Here is a 20,241-nt window from a genome sequence, read left to right on the forward strand (position 1 = left end):
GCTTGTCCTGGCGCAGACTCCTTACCTCAGAAGACGCCGATCCGCTCTGTTTTTTCTTTAACTAGATTTTTTTTTTAAACTAACTTTATGGAGCCAGCCAAATGCAGGGGTCGAGGGAGCAGCTTTGGGGGTGAGTAAACCAGGAGTCCCTGGCCTTCACACCCCGAGTCGGAGCGGGCGAAACAGGCAGGGGTGTCCAACCCCCCAGCTTCCACTGAGGAATGGCCCACAAAGGTGCCTAACACCTCAGGAAGCAAACGAGATCAAAACAAAAAAAAATTCTCTAACTACACTGAAAAATTAACTAAGACAGCAGGAGTCCACCTCTACCATCTGCTGGAGTCAGAGAAATACTGAGGGACTGCAGGAGGCACTCTTGTATATATAGCAGTGCCCAAAGGTTTTGCTCTCTGACTCCATCTGCTGGTAGGGATACACAACCCACTGGTCTGGACTGATCTGGATATGTTCAGGAACTGAATTTAAGAAAGCATGAGATAACATCTGTAAGGGAGAGATGGGAATTATAAATTAATTGGGATGGGCAGACTAGATGGACCATTACAGTCTTTTTCTGCCATCTGGTGTCCTGCCGCCGACTCGCCTGTCAATGTCACCGCTTCCATCGGTGCTTTTTCCACCATCAAGGCCTCATTGTCCTCACTCAGTGCCGCCATCGATGCCCTCGGTGCCTAGGCCTGATCCTTCAGGAATAGCACCATATTTCTATATTTCCCAATATAAGTAGAGCAGATCCCTCAATGAGGCTATCCAAATATTTGAATGGAAGCATTCTCATCTGCTTACCTAACATTTATATGTGATACCTAGTTCCTCAAACCATGAAGAAAAATTGGCATATTATTCAGCTGCTGAAAAAAGTACAGCAAAAACACATCCTAATGCATTTGAATTTTAAAGCAAATTTATTTAGAGACAATGCGATGTAAATTTGTCAGAAGCATATTCTCCTGAATATTAAAAAAAAAAAAAAAGAAAGAAAAAAAAATATCAATAATTGCATGCTAGATAAAGTCACAGATGCTGTGACTCCTCTGCCTCTCTAAATATAAGGACCAGGTCCAGGAATTATGTTTAATCACTATCTAAATTCACAGGATTGTAATCTGGGTCATCATCATCTTCCAATTCCAAGTCGTCCATCTCCTGGAACAAAGATTCATCCACTTCTACGCTGTTTCCAGCTGCAAGGTACAGAAAAAAAGCAACAAAAGCAAACTCTTATTAAGCAGGTAATAGAAGGTCTCCGCTTGTCATTGCCATGTTGGTCAATACAGAAGCACTAGGAGACAGCAGGCCAGCACTGAAAAGGCCATACAGGAGGGGAATCTCGCTGAACTAAACCACACAATTCCTTTAATAAAAAATTTGGGAAGAAAGCAAAACTATTAGCACAAATATTGGGACCCACTTACAAAACATTGGAGACGGGGGTGCTTGTAGCAACACACGGCCCTTTTAGAAAGCCCCGGGACATACGCGTGTCCCGGGACTCTGCGCGTGCTGGCGGCCTATGCAAAATAGGCGCGCAGGGCATTTAAAATCCGCCCCATAGTGTTTATACCATGCCCCTTTGAATTCCTAAAACCCAACAGATAGCAAGCTTTTCTCCTGCAGTTACTGTTTAGGATCTGACCAAAGATCATCATCTGTAGGATGTCTTATATTCTTTGTGAAATGAGCTTGCAGCCAGTCCAAAAATCATTAAACAATTTCCATTATGCCAATCTCCCTCTTTCTCCAGAGGACTCACAGACGTCCAATGGTGGAAAAAAAATCCTCCTTCATTGGCTCTCCATGTCCCTGTCAGGAGGAAACATGAGTGGCATAACAGAAAAATCCACAAAAGCATCATGAATTGCCCTAGTGTCCATGATATGGAAAAAAATATAAACTATGATGCTAAAAAAACAAGCACCTTATGGGGACAGCCCTGTCAGAACATGTAGAGGAACGGGGGGCACAGGATGTGCTGGGGTAGCTTGCTCCACTGGCTTTGAGAGAGAATTTTCTACCCTGGAAGTAATCCTTTTTTTTTTTTTAAACTACCACTAGTTGTAGGGTTGCACAGTGTTTTCATTTAGGTCCGCTTTGTGGCATTATGAAGAAAAAATTTTCAAATGAATGATGCTGATACAGTATCAACACCCAGAATTACAACTACTGAAGTAACCTCTAGATTAACATTAACCACTTCAGCTTGGCTAGGAGAGCTAGAAGTTTACACTTTTTTAAATTGTCAAATCAATATATAATAGTGCCACATTAAAGGACTGCCAGATGAGAGCCATATCAAAAGTGCAGTAGCAGTGACCTCTGGTGGCCATTCAGAAGAAAACTGATCTGTACTACACAGGGGCAGTAAGTACATAGCACGTTTGAGTTGTGTGCATGGTTATCTTAGCAGTTTTATAGCTTTAACTACACCCCCATGCCTAGTAGACTGACATTCCACCTCTGGACTGGGGGGTAGTACACTTTCTGCAGGTGTTTGAAAAAATGCACTTTGCTTTAATTTCCCCCCCTCTCCTCCCAAAAAGTAGAATATCACATCACTATATTCAAGAGGGGTGGGGGGGGAAGAGGGGTTTGAGGAAATCACAGTTCTGTCAACAAGGGATTTCACATGAAAGAGTGAGCTTTCCAAACAGGTGAAGGCTGAGACTTGTTTCCTCGATATATTTGGAATACTACAAACAAGTCTGGTTTTCAGGATATCGACAATGAAGATACACGAGGTATATTTGCATGCACTGTCTTCATTTTGTGGGTTACTGAACATCTGGGATTCAGGCATCAAATGAAAATAAAAAAAAAAAAATTAAACCGTCAATTTACTGAAGTTTCACTGCACACAAAGAATTTGGGAGCCTGATTATCAAGTAATATTCAGCAGTACCCAGAGTGCTGCTCAAGCATACTTTCACCAAGTATTCTTCAAATGACCTGCACTGAGGAGATGCACTCCTTGCTTTTAAATCCCGATATGGCCATGGATGGTACTGCATAAAAGTGAGCAACATCCAAGTTATTCCCTTCCCTAAAGTGTTGCATGCATCAGAAGCACCCAGCAACATTATTCTTCTGCTCTACAGCGATGCCAGCATCAGTAAAGGCAGTCAACAAAACAATCCAGCAACTGACTCGGACGTTACCAAACATATAGAACCGTTTACCTTCTTCAAGGAACTTAATATCAGATGTATCCAGATTATGATCTCTTTCAAACAGCTGCTTCCCTAGAAGAATTGAAATATTTCTTATTAAAATATGCAATCATTACACATATACAATAACTAACAGAAACTGTAACTATATACCAGTTCCGTTATGCATGTTAGTCTGACTCTTGTATATATATCTGAGGATTCTGCCCGCTGTGATAGATTCTACAGCCTATAAGCACAGAGGAAACACAAGAGATTCTAATATCACATACTTGGGAACATGTCTTTTGCACTGCTGAGAAAACAATCTATTCCCAGATTAAATGCATCCATGCACCAGCATATTGAGTACGACCAAAATCGCACATGCAACTTCTCAGTTTCCATGCTCGTGGCTTCCACAGCATATGCTTATATCCCTTTCCACAACTGCTGCTTTGATGGAAACCTTTTCAGAAAGCTGAGGCAGCAAGTTGTTTTATCTGAATACAGACTTCTCCATAGACAGCAGAATGAATGAGCCACTATGCATATAGGTGTTATCATCTGGTAGTTCTGACATGGACCCAATCACTCAAAGCTCAGTAAAAAAAAAAAGTCTTACTGAGCATGTGTGCTGCCTTGTGAGCTACTCTGTCTCTTCTAGAGCAAAAGCTTTAGTGAGTTATTTCAGTCTCTATGGAGGCAGGTGGGTATTAAGAATGGCGAATTAATCCCATTCTGTAGAGAATCACATTTACAAGTAAGCAAACTTGCTTTCTCTGGTGCAAGCAGGGTGAATCAGTATTACGTGTGGGGAGTCTAAAGTGAGGGTTATATAGTGTAACGACTATTGCAACAGTCAACCTGGACCCCACCAGTGAAGTGTGGACTCCTGGGTGAACAGGTCGCACAAAACTGCTTGACAAAAGTTATCGCACCTTCAAGACATGTTGTTGAGACAGTAGTGGGACATAAGGGAGTAAATTGATGACCAAGTAGCAGTTCTGCATAAATATCTTAAATGGAAGTGGCCCCGAGATGAGCTAATGAAGTTGCAATGGCTCTCACTTGATGAGCTTTGACAAGAGTCTGTAATCTGTAAACCGGCCAGCGTGTAAAATGTCCATCAGCCAATCTTGCTTCTCTGGTTCAATCCAGACAGATTTCTGGTGAATGCCCTTCCCAATTTATTGGGATGAAAAGGGCAATAACAGCAGAGAAGCTCGACAGTGAGACAGAATCCTTCTCATGTAATAGGCTAGGGCTTTCCTGCAGTCCAAGGAGTGAAAAGCACATTCCCCTCTGTGTGCAGGAGGTCTTGGAAAGAAAGGAGACGGCATAATGGTTTGGAAGGAACTTGGGGTTAATTCGTAGAATAACTTTGTTGTGAATAAACTGCAGCGAGGGAAAAATAGGAAGCCATAGTCTATAGTTTGCGCACTCCATACTGAAGCAATGGTATTAAACAGGTAATATACTTCAAGTCCACTGACTCAAGAGGTTCAAAGGGAAGTTTCAGGTGTTGAGATAAGTCTATGTTGAGGTCCCAAGGCAGTAAGGGTTTATTGACCAGAGGGTTTGGAATGCCACAGTCTTTTCACAAACTTTGAAAGCAGTAAGGAGGAGACTACTGTGCAGTCAACACCCATGTTGTGAGAGCCAGCAGAGGCAGGTTCAGATGGCACGGCCTGTCATCCTCCTGTGTGATGAGAGTGGGAGACTTTTCCAAAGGAATCAGAGATAACTGACAGACAGACAAGATATGGATTCCACACTTGCCATGGCCAGACTGGAGCTATGACGATTAACCTCACTTTGTCCTGAAGGGGCTTCTGAACATTCCTGGCAATGCAGAGTAGAGTGGTGCTCCAGTTTAGTACAAGAGTACCGGGAGACAAATCTGTCGTTGTTCAGATGCATGGAGTAACACTTTGTCCTTCCTGATGTGAACATGTTGATCACTGGCACTCCCCAGTGAATGAAATCTGCAAAACTTCTTGAACCAGTTGCATTACTCTTAGATAGTCCACCAAAATATTTTGGATTCCTGGAAAATAGGTTGCTTAGAAATGGGTATTGTGATGGCTGGCTTATGAGCCCATGCCTCCCTGTTTATTATAGAACATGGTTACCTGGTTGTCCATTTGGATCAAGATTCTCTTGCCCAGGAGAAGGTAGGAGAGGACAGAGAACAGTGAATGGCTCACAACTCCAGGTTGATTTACAGATGATTCTCCCTTAAGGATCAAGATCCTTGGGTCCTCACCACTCCAGTATGCACCCCTGCCCCTTGGTGAGGCGTCTATGACCAGAATCACTTTATGCATTGAGATGTGTATTGAGAGACTAAACTTTAGAACCTCTGGGTTCATCTACCACTGAAGAGATGCTTTCATCTCAGAGATTTGATGGGATAACTGTTGATAGACCCAATGCCACTGTCTTTGGAGAGTCATTGAAGGCCCCACATGTACAGATGAGTCAGAAGAACCACATTTACCATTGCAGTCATATGTCCAAGAAGAAACAAAAGCATAATCTTGCTTGGTCCTGTTGAAGTAAGGACTTTACTAGGCCATCAGCAATAAGATTCTTTAGATTATTTCCTCTCTCAGCAGGCAGATGTGCTTTTAAGTCTTTTAGTTATCTATGTTCATACTAGCAGCACAATAATTAGTGGTCTCTCCTGCTCTTCCAGTACTTAATATTCATGCTGCTTGCAATTTTATACATAAAAAGTGGCTTCTCACCTGCAACACAGCCTGCAACCTGAGGCTCTTGGACACTGAGATGGTCACCTTCCTGCCTTCGTTTCATTTACATTTCTACTTGGTCAACCCGAGCATCAATAGACCAAAGTATTTTGAAGGCCTAGAATGGAAAATAAATGGTTATTAACTTACCAGACAGTTTAATTTTCCCTGCTTGCTCTTCTTCCTTTTGTTTTTTCCTTTTACGTTCAGCTAACTCTGTGTCGAATTTTGCTTTCCAGCTAAGGAAGTTTTCAATTGTAACAGGAGTGCCATGGAAAAATACCTAGAAACCAGACAAAATCTAGGCATTAAAGAATTGCTATTTTGAAGAAAAATAAAAAAAAAAAGTTTTTTCATGTAACAGTTTGATTATTTAAAGTAAACTTATTTAATGGAATAGAGTAGTTGCCTTATGGTTAGAACAGTGGGCTGTGAACCAGGGAAGCAAGAGTTCATATCCCACTACCGTTCCTCATGACTTTTGGCAAGTCACTTCATTCTCCATTGAATCAGGTACAAACTTGATCTCTCATTTATCAAGGCTTTTCTCCAATTCTGTATCTATGGGAAAAATGCTTAGTAAATGAGACCCTTAGAACGTAAAACCTTTGGGGACAGGGAAATGCCTACAATACCTGAATGCAATCCAGTTTGAAGTGTCGAAAGGTGAAATGTAAATCAAGTAAATAAAATAGTGCAGATGCATTGGTAAAAGCACATCTGTATACTTGCGTAACCAAACCCCCCACCAAAAAAAAAACAACTCACAATAGGAAGCAGTTTCTTGTATTAGATATGTTCTCACAGCTTTTATAGTTTTACTGGGCTTGCACGATAGTTCCCATCTGATTGACTGTTCCAGAATCTCCTCAGTCCATATCAAATCATAGAAAACTCTGTGAAAAGTCCTGCCCTCCTCCTTGGACAGCATTGCATGGCTAATTCACTCTGCTATCTAAGGAAAACATTCTTTATGGTAAGGAAACTGAATTAGCCATACTATGTAGAGAGTCCCAAGCTGAGGGCTGCATTTTAGAAGAATCTGGATTATTTACGCAACCCAGACTCTTTTGGACAGCATTTTATGTGGCTAGTATCTGGTGCAACATGACTTGTCCTACTGAACTGTCAGAGGCTGCCAAACTCGTCAATGTGATGTGAAAGTTTGCACAGATGACTAGGTAGCTGCTCTGCGGATGTCTTCGATGGGCACAATACATATGTGCGGTAAAGCCACTGTCGCTCACACCTGATGCACCTTTGCCAGATGTGTCAGTGGGAGTGATTTGGAAGCTAACAGTGTTGTAGGCAAGAGGTAATCCAGTTTGATAAAGGTACGTTTCACCACTGGCATTCCCAGTTTATTGGGATCGTAGGAGATGAATAATTGAGAAGACCATCTATGTCTCTGTGTTCTGTATTTGTAATAGGCCAAAGCCCTTTTGCAAGCCAGGGTATGGAGGATTTTCTGCCGATCTTGTTTGTGTGGTTTCGGAAAGAATGATGGCTTGGTTCAGGAGGAAAACAGAACCTTTGGCAAGAATGGTTCATATCCCTGATAGACGCAAGTGCGCCAGTCACTGCTAGACATTTTTTGAAGACTCTGGGGACAGACAAGAGTTCAAACGGGAGAACCTTGTATTGATAGTGTCTCTCCCAACTTTGAAGCAGAGGTAATGCCAATAAGAAGGGTGTATAGACAACAATGAATAATGACATTTTGCTCCTTGATCTGGAAAACAGTCTCTTAACTTTTCACTGAAGAGATTGTTACCCTGACAAGGGAGGTCCACAAGTTTCTCATGGATGTCTTCCCCGATGCAGCTTGCTCTGAGCCTAGCCATCCATCTCACCCCATAGAGGCAGCTGATGTTCTTGACCACAACTACTGCATCATTTGGAAGAGGGCCTCTGCCATCTACTTCATTCGGCTTCATAAACCGAATGAACTAGGTGGCAGATGCCCTCTTCCAAGTGATGAAGTTGTTGTGGCATGTAGGACTGGATGTAGGATTTTAAATTTTATCCCATACAACTTTGGACTAATGAGGAAATATTGTTATTTAAAATACATGTCTGTTTTATTTGAAATAGATACAACTACTTCCATACTAAATTGAATTTCAATTCCATACATACAATTTTGGATTGATTAGGTAAATATTCTCTCATTTTTAAATTGATATGTTGTGATCTACTTTTTTTTTTTTTTTCGAGTTTTCTGTTTTTGTTGGTTGTATATAATCTTTTTTTTGTTTTCAACACTATTACTTGTGCCTTTTTATGTGTATGTGGTTATAATATTTCTAAAATTACTATTATAGTTTTTATCTTTGCTCATTGATTTGATTTTTTAATTCTTTATTTTATGTCAGTATAATTATTATAAATATTTGTTGTTTTACAGCCCCTGATGCAGCTGATAAGGCGAAACTCAGCCAGAGTCGGGTAATTTTAATTTTAGTACTGGATCAATAATAAATTATCTACTTTCCAAGGCAACGGTCTAGTTTTGTATTTTAAATTCTGTATGTACTCATTCAGTTCTTGCTGTAAGCATTGAGCTCTGAAACAGGTGGTGCATTTGAGTAGAGCCTGGATTACTCTGCCTTTTTCTTGGGAATGTGCCTTGCACGAGCATGTTTAAAAATTTGCCGACATACACATGTAAAAGCCGATATGGTCCTACTGAAGACACAAGCGCGCTAGGGGTCCTCAAGTAACCTCTTAAAATTAGGAGCATATTTGCATGTGGTTGGTGCATTTTAAAACATACGCATATAAGTGCGCGCACAATTAAAAATTCTACCCTATCCTCGCATGCACGTGTACGGGTGTTTATCCCATGCTTTCTTGAATTAAGTCACTGTTCTTGTCTCCAACACCTCCACAGAGAAGCTGCTTCATGCATCCATCACCTCTTTGTAAAGAAATATTTGCTTAAATGACTCTCAAATCTATCCTTTTCACCCTCATCCCATAACCACTCATTCTTGGGCCTGCTTTATTTTGAAAGAGCCCCCCCCCCCGTGCATGGAAACTTTGGAGGCATTTAAATGTCTTATCCTGATCCTGAAGGGTCTACATGCTTAAATCTTTAAGCCTGTCCCTGCGCAACTGTACAAAATGAAAATGAAGAAAGTGTGTTGAGAAACTCACGGGCATCTTTTCTGGCACTGTCTAACGCAACAGTCCTGGCTCCGGGTACAGGCAAAAATCAAATTCTATGCTATAACACAGTTTTCCCTGGAACACTTATTGGCTCTGTTTGGAGCAGGTACACAAGATTTCCAAATCTCCTGGTAAAAAAATGACTCTGCTCTGTCAGTTTCTAAATCTGCTTTGCTTTCCTGGAAGAAAAACTGGGCTGCCTAACATAAGACTGGTTTGAGGGTGTGCTCACTCTAAAAAGCAGAAGATGCCACTTTCCGCACTCACATTTCAAGTCAAATGGAGAAATTACTTACCTGATAATTTCATTTTCCTTAGTGTAGGCAGATGGACTCAGGAACAATGGGTATAGTGTATTCCTGATAGCAGTTGGGAGATGGAGTCAGATTTCAAAGCTGTCAGCCCACATATTCCTGTGCAGGAAGCTCAGCTCTTCAGTATTCTCCTCGAAAAGCTATTGTGGATATATGTGCTGCTTAAATAGGACTGGTTCAACTGATTTCCAAATTGGAGACCGCCAGTGCACTCAACCGGATAATGCAGACACCCGGCAACTATGGGTGTCTTGTACTAGGGGTAATACCTGGCTTACCCGTGCTTGTCTTGTTCTCGGGGTTTGTTACCCTAGGTTCCCGGATTCTAGGGCAGCCATGGGCGGGATGCCGAGTCCATCTGTCTACACTAAGGAAAACGAAATTAACAGCTAAGTGTATTTCTCCATTTCCTAGCGTGTAGCCAGATAGACTCAGACCAACGGGATGCACAAAAGCTACTCCCGAACTGGGCAGGAGGTTGCCTGTGGCACAGTTAGTACTGCCCTTGTAAAGGTTGTGTCCTCCTGGGCTTGGGCATCCAGATGGTAGAACCTGGAGAAGGTGTGTATGGAGGACCATGTCACCGCTCGACAGATCTTGGCGGGCGACAGCATCTTGGTTTCTGCCCAGGACACTGCCTGGGCTCTAGTTGAATGGGCTTTGACTTGTAGAGGTGGGGGGCTTCCCTGCCTCTACGTATGCCGCCTTGATTACTTCTTTGATCCAGCAGGCTATGGTTGCACACGAGGCCGCCTCCCTGTTTTTTTCCGCTGTGAAGGACAAATAGGTGGTCCGTCTTTCGTACAGATTCCGATCTTTCCAGGCATCGGACTAGGAGTCTGCCGACATTAAGATGGCGAAGAAGGCTTGAGTCTTCAAAGTCCTTGTGTTCGACTGGAGATGGCAGTAAGATGGTTTGGTTTAGGTGAAACTGAGAAACCACATTCGGTAGGAAGGAGGGGACAGTGCGTAGCTGTATGGTTCCCTGTGTGAACCTGAGGAACGGTTCCCGACAGGATAGCGAAGTTCAGAGATGCAACGGGCTGAACATATTGTAATAGGAATGCTGTCTTCAAGGTCAGGAGATGTAGTGACAGGCCACGTGTTGATCTGAAGGAAGTTCCCGCTAGGAAGTCTAGTATTAGGTTGAGGTTCCATAGGGGCACCAGCCACTTTAAGGGTGGTCAGATTTGTTTAACCCCTCTCAGGAAGCGGGAAACGTCTGAATGGGTTGATAGACTGATGCCATCTACCTTGGCTCTGAAACAGGTCAGCGCGGCCACCTGAAATTTGAGGGAGTTGAGAGACAACCCCTTCTTCAAGCCGTCCTGCAGGAATTCCAGGATCATGGTAATTTTGACTGTCCGCAGGAGGATTGCACGGTCCTCACACCAGGCATCAAATACTCTCCCCATATTCGTATGTAAGCTAGTGATGTGGAGAACTTGCGTGCTTGAAGCAAGGTGTCAATCACTGCCTTACAGTATTCGCTCTTCTTCAGCAGAGTCCTCTCAAGGGCCAGACTGTAAGAGAGAATAGAGTTGGGTCTTCGTGGAAGATCGGACCCTGTGTGGAGGTAGACACAGAGGTTCCCCCGCAAGAAGTCTTTGCATGTCTGCGTACTTCTTGGCCAGTCCGGGGCTACTAGAAGTACTAGTCTCCTGTGGTGTTCTATCTTGCGGATGATCCTGCCCAGCAGTGACCATGGAGGAAAGGCATACAGCAGGCCTTCTTGCGGCCAGGTCTGGACGAGGGTGTCTATTCCCCGGGATTGTGGTTCTAGTCTGCGGCTGAAGAACTTGGGAACTTGGGCATTGGACCGGGTTGCCAGTGGTTTACTATCAACTGGAAGGCGGTGGTAGACTGCGTCCATTCCCCCAAGGTCTAGGGTCTCTCTGCTGAGGTAGTTGGCAGAGACGTTGTCTTTTCCTGTGATGTGGGAGGCTGAGATCCCTTGCATGTTTATTTCCACCCATGCCATGAGGGGGGGGGGGGGGGGCGATGGTGTCTATCTCCAGGACATCTGTTGGCTTCTGGTTCCTCCCTGGCAGTTGATGTATGCCACCGTTGTGGCACTGTCTGACATGATTCTGACAGACTCTCCCCAGAGTCTGTGGCTGAAACATAGGCAGGCTAGTCTGACTGCTCGGGCATCCAGGCGGTTTATATGTTCCATCCCGCCTCTTCCTTGTCTCATTGTCCCTGGGTCATCAGTTCCTGACAGTGGGCTCCCCACCGTCTCAAGCTCGCATCCGTGGTGAGCAAGATCCAGCTCGGTGGGGATAGGTTTACTCCTTTGCTCAAGTGGTCTTCCTGTAGCCACCATTGGAGCTGGGTTCGAACCTCTGCTGGTAGCTGGAGGTGGATGGAGTAGTTCTGGGAGGTCTGGTTCCATCGTGACAGTTGGGAACATTGTAGTGGGCGCATGTGGGCCCTTGCCCATGGTACGACTTCTAGAGTTGATGTCATGAGGCCGAGGACTTTGAGGTAGTCCCATACCTTGGGGCAAGCGTAGTTCAACAGTTTTCGCAGCTGACTCAGTTTTCTTCTCCTTGGAGGGGGAAGGAAAACCTTGTCCTACTTGGTGTCGAACCGTACACCAAGGTACTCCAGTTATTGGGACGGCCGCGTGCAGCTTTTGGTTGTGTTGACGACCCACCCGAGTTTTTGCAGCAAATTCTTGACTCTGGTGGTCGCCTGGCAACTCTCCTCTGGAGATTTCGCCCTGATCAGCCAATCGTCCAGGTACAGATGTACGAGGATACCTTCTTTCCTCAGTATTGCCGCCACTACCACCATGATTTTGGTGAAGGTCCAAGGGGCGGTGGCTAGTCCAAAGGGTAGCGCCCGGAACTGGTAATGATAGTCCATTAATCGCAAAGCGTAGGAAGCGCTGGTGGTCGTGATTGACTGGGATGTGGAGATAGGCTTCGGATAGATCTAGTGAGGTCAGGACATCTCCCGGCTGTACTGCCCTTATGACAGAGCATAGGGTTTCCATGCGGAAGTGTGGTACCCTCAGGTAACTACTGACGGTCTTGAGGTCCAGGATGGGTCGGAACATCCCTTCCTTTTTGGGAACGATAAAATAGATGGAATAGTGACCAGTATTTAGTTGGTGCATGGGCACAGGTGTTATCGCCTTAAGGCTGAGTAGTTTTTCCAATGTAGTCTCCACTGCCGTCCTCTTGGAGTGGGAGTGGCATGGTGATCTCAAAAATTTGTCTGGGGGGGGGGGGGGGGGATGCTGTGGAAGTCCAAATAGTATCCTTCTCGAATGATGGTTAGGACCCACTTCTACCAAAGATGGGTCGAGGTAAGTCTTCCCCCTATGGCTTCTTCCGCTGATTCTCATTGTGGGTTGTGGCCAGAGCCTGTACCTGAGCCTGCACCCCTTTTGTTGTGTCTGCTCTGAAAGGACAGAGCCCTGCCTGCGGGGCGCTTGGTAGCGTGTATTCTTGTATGGTCTAAAATGCTGAGCTCTTCTGCCCTTTTTCTTTGGGGAGAGGAGTACTGATTTCTTTTGTTCCTGTCCTCAGATAGCCGAGGTACTGGAGATTCATCCCATTTGTTGGCTAGCTTCTCCAATTCATCTCCGAACAAGAGAGATCCTTTAAAGGGCATTCTCGTGACGTTCGCCTTGCAGTTCGTGTCGGCTGATCAATTTCGGAGCCATAATTGTCTTCTGGCTTCCACTGCCGAGGTGACGTTCCTGGCAGAGGTGCGCACTAGGTTGCATCCGTGAGGAAGGACACCACTGGTTCCATCATCTCACTGGGCGTGGTTGCATCTCTGGAGAGCAGCAGGCAAGAGTGTGCCACTACGGCACAGCAAGACACAATCTGCAGGGTCATTGCTGCTATGTCAAAGGACTGTTTGAGGATGGATTCCAGACGTCTGTCCTGGGCATCCTTTAGTGCCGCTCCTCCTTCGACAGGGACAGTCGTGCGCTTGGAGATTGCACAGACCATGGCGTCCACCTTTGGGAACCACAGGAGTTCTTTAGCCATAGGTTCCAGGGGGTATAGGGCTTCTAGGGCCCGTCCTCCTTTGAAGCTGGCCTCTGGAGCCTTCCATTCCAGGTCAATCAGTTGCTGTACGGCCTGCAACACTGGAAAGTAGCATGAGGTCTGGCGAAGGGAGACCAAGATAGGGTTCATCTTTGGTTCCGTTGTAGTGTCCGTGCCTGGGATGTCCAGTGTCTTCAGGGTCTGAGACATGAGAGCTGTTAACTCGTCTTTGGAAAAGAAACAGCATGGTTTGGTATGGTTCCATCCCTGGGGGGATTTCTCCTTCCTCCAGGGAGTTTGTCTTGTCCTTAGAGGTGTCTGTATCCCTGGTAGGGAGGTTCTTGCTTAGGAAGGGCCCGCCTTGATGGCCATGAGAGGTGCTTGGAAGGTCTTGTGCTTCTGGTGGTAGCTGGAACTGAGTTGCAGCCGGTACTGAGTGCGCTTGGACAAAGGTTTGCAGCCCTTAGAAGAATTCCACCCAGGAAAAAGTCCCTGGGTCCATGGTGATCCCAGGTGGAGTTATAGCGAAGGTCCCGGAGGAGCCTTCCTGTGTAGGTACCGAGATGGGGATACAGAGGTCCGGGGTACTATCGTTAGTGGATCTGGAGCCTTCTAATGGTTGAGGGACCTTGCTTTGGTTCCCCCTGGGCATAGGGCGGAGGCCACTTCAGACTGCGCAACTCTCAGGTGGCAGGCTGGGCAGAGGGCTTGTCCCTTGGCTTTCTTAGCCGGTGGTGCCATGGTTTTGTGCTCGGTGCGCTTAAAAATGCGCCTGTGTGCGTAGGACCGCGTTCCGGGAGGCTTAGATGTGTGCTCCGGGTGCACTGAGCGAAAAGCGTAAACTGTGCGCGCAGGCACAAACTCGTGCACCTGGGCAAGATGTGCGCGCCGCTAAGCGCACAGAAATATTTGTGCGCCGCTATGCGCCCGGCACAGTTGTGCGTGCCGCTGTCTGCACATCTGAGCCATGCGCACAATATGGCGTCAAGGAGGGGAAATGGCACTGACCAGAACGCGGACAAGATGGCAACCACCCCCCGGTGGCTCTCGTGTGTGGACTCTCAGACCGGATTCGGGGTCTAGGCCCGAGTGGGCTGCTCAACCCAATTTAACCAGACGCCAGAAGGGACGATCTGTGCGGCAAAATCGAGCCTCGGAGACCAAAGACTTAAAAGAGGTTTTCTACCTTACCTGGTCTCGTGCCGGGCAGTCTCTGGCTGCGGGGGGAGAGGGCATTATCTTCACCGCCACGCTCGATACTGCACCCGCTGCCTCTCAGCCATGAGAGCCGGCTACTGGCCTGAGGCTTGCCTCTGAGGGATCTCGGAAATCACCTCAGGAATTCTCGACTGGGGGAGGGACCCTTAGGTATCACCGCAGGAGAACGGGGCTCATCTTCTGGAGATAAAATGTATTTCTTCTTTGTTTTAAATTTGTTCACATTATTGTAGTGTGTGTAGAGTCCCAAACTGCTTAGGAGACTGAGAAATACTGAAGAGCTGAGCTTCCTGCACGGGTATATGTAGGCTGATGTCACACCAGGCTTCGAATACTCTCCAGATCCGTATGTAAGACAGGGATGTGGAGAACTTGCGTGCTTGGAGCAGGGTGTTAATCACTCCCTTTGAGTAACCGCACTTCTTCAGGCTAGTCCTCTCAAGGGCCAGACCTTGAGAGAATAGAGACAGATCTTCGTGGAGGATCAGGCCCTGCCGGAGAAGGTCCCTGTGTGGAGGTAGGCACAAAGGGTTCCCCGTAAGTAGTCTTCGCAGTCCGCATACCATGGTTATCTTGGCCAGTCCGGGGTGACTAGTAGAACTAGTTCCCTGTGATGCTCTATCTTGCGGATGACCCTGCCCAGTAGTGGCCACGGAGGAAAGGTGTACTGTAAGTCTTCCTGTGGCCAGTCTGGATGGAACCCACTGTCCCAGGACTACTCAATTCACCTCCAACTACCAGCAGAGGTTCGGGCTCAGCTCCAAATACATCCAGAGAGACAATGGAACCTGCGGCATCCTTCCTCAGTGACGCAAGCTCAGATCTAGTGCTCACCTCTGCGGACGCAACATCTAAAGCAAATCTCACGAGAATGCCCTTTAAAGGATCTCTCTTGTTCGGAAGCGAATTGGAGAAGTTAGCCAACAAATAGGGTGAATCTTCAGTACCCCAACTACCGGAAGATAGGAGTAAAAGACCTCAGTGTTCCTCCCCCAGAAGAACCAAGGGCAGAGGATCGCAGCACTTTAGACCCTACAGGAATGCAAAGTTCCAGTCATCTCGCCCCTCTGGAAGGCCCCAGTCCTTTCAGAACAGACACAACAAGAAGGGAGAAGGACCGGGGGCAGGCTCCAGCCGTACCCCACAAGGAGAAGAAACCGGCCCATCCACAGGAAGAAGCCATGGGTAGGTCGGCTTGCCCTCTTCTACCAAAGATGCGTCGAAATAACGTCGGACAAATTGGTCCTAAATATCATCCGAGAAGGGTACTCTAGAATTCCGCAGCACCCCTGGAGACAAATTTATGAGATCACCCTGCCACACCCAGTAGAAACCACATTAACAAGACTACTTAGTCGATTTCCCGGGATTGTGGTTCTCGTCTGCGGCTGAAGAACTTGGGAACTTTGGTATTGAGGCGGGTTGCCAGTAGATCCATGGCTGGGAAGCCCCAGCGATTTACTATTAGTTGGAAGGCTGTGGTTGACAGTGTCCATTCCCCCGGGTCTAGGCTCTCTCAGCTGAGGTAGACTGCCGAGATGTTGTCTTTTCCCGTGATGTGGGAGGCCGAGATCCCTTGAAGGTTTATCTCCGCCCATGCCATGAGAGGGTCTCTCTCTAGAGACACCTGCTGGCTCTTGGTTCCTCCCTGGCAGTTTATGTAAGCAACTGTTGTCGCGTTGTCGGACACTATTATGATCGACTCGCCCCCGAGTCTGTGGCTTAAATGAAGGCACGCTAGTCTGACTGCTTGAGCTTCCAGGCGGCTTATGTTCCATTCCGCCTCTTTCTTGTTCCATTGTCTCTGGGCTGTCAGTTCCTGATATTGGGCTCCCCACACCCTCACAGGGTCGCATCCATGGTGAGCAAGATCCAGTTCGGTGGGGATAGGCTTACTCCTCTGCTTAGGTGGTCTTCTTGTAGCCACCACTGGAGCTGAGCCTGAACCTTTGCTGGTAGTTTGAGGTGAATTGATCCCAGGAGGGGTTGGAGTAGGGGCCCCAGAGGTGCCCTCCTGTGAGGAGGCCGAGTCGGAGATACATAGGCCTAGGAAGCCATCGTCCGTAGTTCCGGACCCTTCAGACAGTAGGGGTCCGGGTTTCAGTTCCCCCTGGGCTTCTTCACACTGCGGGGACAGGCAGGACTCCAATTCAGGCTGCACAGCTCTTATGTGGCAGGCTATACAAAGGAAGTGTCCCTTGGCCTTCTTTGGTGGCGGTGCCATAGTTTGTGCACGTGGTAGCCCTTAACATGTGCTGCGCGTGCAGCTATGTGTTTGTATGGGCTCAGTTGTGAGCGTCGGGTGCGTCCGGGATGCGCCAAGTTGTGTGCGCTGCTGTGCTCACAACTCTGCATGTCTCTATGGACGTGCGCAAGTTAGGCGCATCGACTGCCCGGCCTGCCCCATGCGTACCGCCGATCGAGGAGGAGATATAGCACAGACGACCCCGCTCGCAAGATGGAGCCCTCCGAGAGTCTCCACATGTGTGGACCCTTGCACCGGATCGGGGCCTAGCCCAAGCCGGGCTCCTCAACCCAATCGGTGTCCCTTTAAATCTCGTCGGAAGAAACGTTCGGTACGGCTATTCAAGCTCTGGAGACCAGAGATCTAAATTTGAAGATTACTACCTTACTTTATCTCGGCACTTACCGCTTGCATGCAGGGCGGTCTCCTGCTGCGGGGGGGGGGGGGACGACAGGGAAATACCTTCACCGCCATGCTCGATTCTGCACCCACTGTCCTTTCAGCCACTCTGGGGGCTAAGTCCACGCCGGGAACCGGCTACTGGACCAAGGCTTACCTCTGAGGGATATCGGAAATCACCTCAGGAATTCTCGACTGGGGGAGGAACACTTAGGTTTCACTGCAGCAGAGCAGGGCTTGATCTTCTTAAAGGTAACATTTTCTCTCTTCTTTGTTCTAATTTCTAACACTATTCTAAGTTTATTTTCCTTGTTTTTTGTAACTTTCCCTCTCCCTTTTTCTGATTCACTGTATTTAAAGTTCAAGGTTCTTATTGAAAATATTGTTTTTTACGTTACGTTATGCTTTACACTCCTTGTTATTTGTAAACCGGGTTGATGTGATGCCTATCATGAAACTCGGTATAACAATAAATAAATAAATAAATAAACTATTCTAGTGTGAGGGATAGTGTCCGCATCTGCTGGGAGACGGAGAAATACTGAAGAGCTAAGCTTTACTGCACGAGTATATGTAGAGTGACGTCAGCTTTGAAATCTGACTCCGTCTCCCATCTGCTGGCAGAAGAGCACAATCCCCATTGGTCCTAAGTCCATCTGGCTACACGCTAGGAAATTAAATGTTACTCACTAGCTTGCCAAAAATGCTCCAAGCGAGTAAAAGCAGTTTAAATAACACATCAATATAGTATATAATAAAACCCAAATACCAAATGGTATGTGTAAAAAAAAAAAAAAAAAAAATTAGTTTAAAGCACTCTAAACAGCCAACTGGTTTCAGCACATGACTTCAGGAATTAAGAGCATGTCAGAGGATGTGCCTGCATTGATATAACAAGAGACTCAACAATAAAAAAAAATTAAAAGCTAGGATATTTACTGTACCTTTTCTGCTTCCTCTGCTTCTCTCTCTTTCTTTAGCTTCTCTTCTTCTCTTCGTGTTTTTATTTGATCTACAATTTCATTTAGTTTCTCCTGTACAGCTGACACTAAAGTGAAGATCATTACCATACCCAAGTTTTCTTCTGTCTGTAGAAAAAAAGTCACATTAGTCTGTCAAACAGCACGTCGGCTCTGTTTGCTAGTCACAAACAGATGTTTGATGAAAACTTGTCGGTCGCTCTTACAATATTTAAGATAAATTGCATATGCTCATATTCTATGAACATAAAGAGACTGTTTTACACATACACACAAGCTGCCTCACATTTAAATAGAAACAGAATATAACAGCCCACACATTTAACACTGTACTGTTTCCTAAGGCCTATCTAGACAGCCCAATTTGCATTCTTTTGTATAGCTAAAGATCCCAGCTGATCTTTGGCTTTTTCTTCACTTCCTTGTAATTAGGGATTCCTGAGCTTATCTCATACTTTCTTGAATTCCATTACTAAATTATTTTTTTGCCTCTATCATCTTCCCTGGGAGGCAATGCCATATATCTGCAATACTTTTGATAAAGAAATATTCTCTGATGCTGCTCCTGAATAGATACCCATCCCATAGAATTTTCTTTCTACTGAAAAAAGGTTTCATCTTGTACATTATTTCTACTTTTGAATTGTTTTCAATGTCTACCTTATTCCCCTCATCTCTTCTCTAAGGTATATATATTTAAGCATGCAAGTTTCATTTCTTATGGCTTTTGCACCTTTCTGGCAGCTCTTTTCTGGACTCCCTCTACTTTAAAGGTAGGGTCAGCAGAACCTGACAGTACTCCAGATGAGATCTCATCAACTATCTATACAGAGACATTTTTATAGTCTTTTTTTTTTCCTACTACTTTTGCCTCACTTGCTGGACAACAGTATCTCATCCCCCATAGTGTAGCACTCTCTTCGATTTCTGCATCCTGAATGCATAAACCTGAACCTTTTTTTTTTTTTTTTTTGTAGTGAAACTTAAGCTGCCAAGCATTTGCCAACTGCTTGAACTCTGTTACATTGCTTCTTGCTCTGTCTACTCTGTTACAGATCTTACTATCAGCTTCAAGAGAGCACATTTTCCCCATTAGCCTGTCTGTAATATTGCTTACTATAACATAATGAGCAAAAACTGGTCTCAAGACCAAAACCTAACAAATATCTTGGGTGAACTGCATTTATCACTACCCTCTACTGTACCAGTTTCTAATGCAGTCCACCACGTTTATTTATGAGCCTCCCATGTGGGGCAGTATCAAAACCTATGCTGAAAACCCAAGTCCTTTTATCTAACTTTGCTGGTCACTCAATCACATTTGTTTGACATGATCTACCCTTAAGAAAAACTATGATATGCCAGCTCCTGCCACTCAGATTCAAAATACTTCACCATCCTCTTCCTTAAATAATATCTCCGTTAACTTTACCATCACCAGCCTGTAGTTTCCAACCTCTTACCTAGTACCGCTTTAATGAACGAAAAGATCCCCTGCCTTAGCTGGTCCTGCAAAACCACTCCTAACTCCAAAGATCTACTGAACAGACCCTTTCAGTGGCCCTGCCAGAATCTGTCCCATATTAAAATGTCCTTTGTCATTTGGATGCCCATTTTCCCCATTCTTGCAAGGTCCTCTTGCAATTTCTCACAATCCTCTTGTGACAATGTGGAATAATTTTGTATCAGCAAATTTGATCACATCATTTGTCATTCCCATATCTAGGTCATTTATGAATGTTAAAAAAAATCAGTAGACCTGCTACAGATCCCTGGGGCACTCCATTATTCACTTTTTTCGACTGCGAAAAAAAAGTCCATTTAGCCCTACTCTCTGTTTTCTATCTTTTAACCAGCTCTTAATCCACAAAAGAACACAGACTTCTTTCCTGTGACTTTTTAATATCCTTAAGAGTCTCTCATGAGGGACTTTGTCAAACGTTTTCTGAAAATCCAGTCGCACTATAACAGGCTCACCTTT

General features: G+C 45.5%; 1 protein-coding gene across 2 annotated transcripts in view; it reads right to left on the reverse strand.

Moving 5' to 3' along the window:
• Positions 1–903: 903 nt before the first annotated feature.
• RWDD1 (RWD domain containing 1) overlaps positions 904–20,241 on the reverse strand; it is a 34,259-nt gene continuing 14,921 nt past the window's right edge. For both annotated transcript variants that reach the window (XM_029596453.1, XM_029596454.1), the window contains exons 4-7: positions 18,225–18,368; positions 6,074–6,206; positions 3,198–3,260; positions 904–1,205 (exon numbers count right to left, since the gene is read on the reverse strand). In XM_029596453.1, the coding sequence (XP_029452313.1) occupies positions 1,096–1,205; positions 3,198–3,260; positions 6,074–6,206; positions 18,225–18,368 (450 nt within the window). In that variant the 3' untranslated portion in view covers positions 904–1,095. The remainder of the gene's footprint in view (positions 1,206–3,197; positions 3,261–6,073; positions 6,207–18,224; positions 18,369–20,241) is intronic.

The sequence above is a fragment of the Rhinatrema bivittatum genome, chromosome 3 (assembly GCF_901001135.1).
Source record: "Rhinatrema bivittatum chromosome 3, aRhiBiv1.1, whole genome shotgun sequence".
Classification (NCBI taxonomy): Eukaryota; Metazoa; Chordata; class Amphibia; order Gymnophiona; family Rhinatrematidae; genus Rhinatrema; species Rhinatrema bivittatum.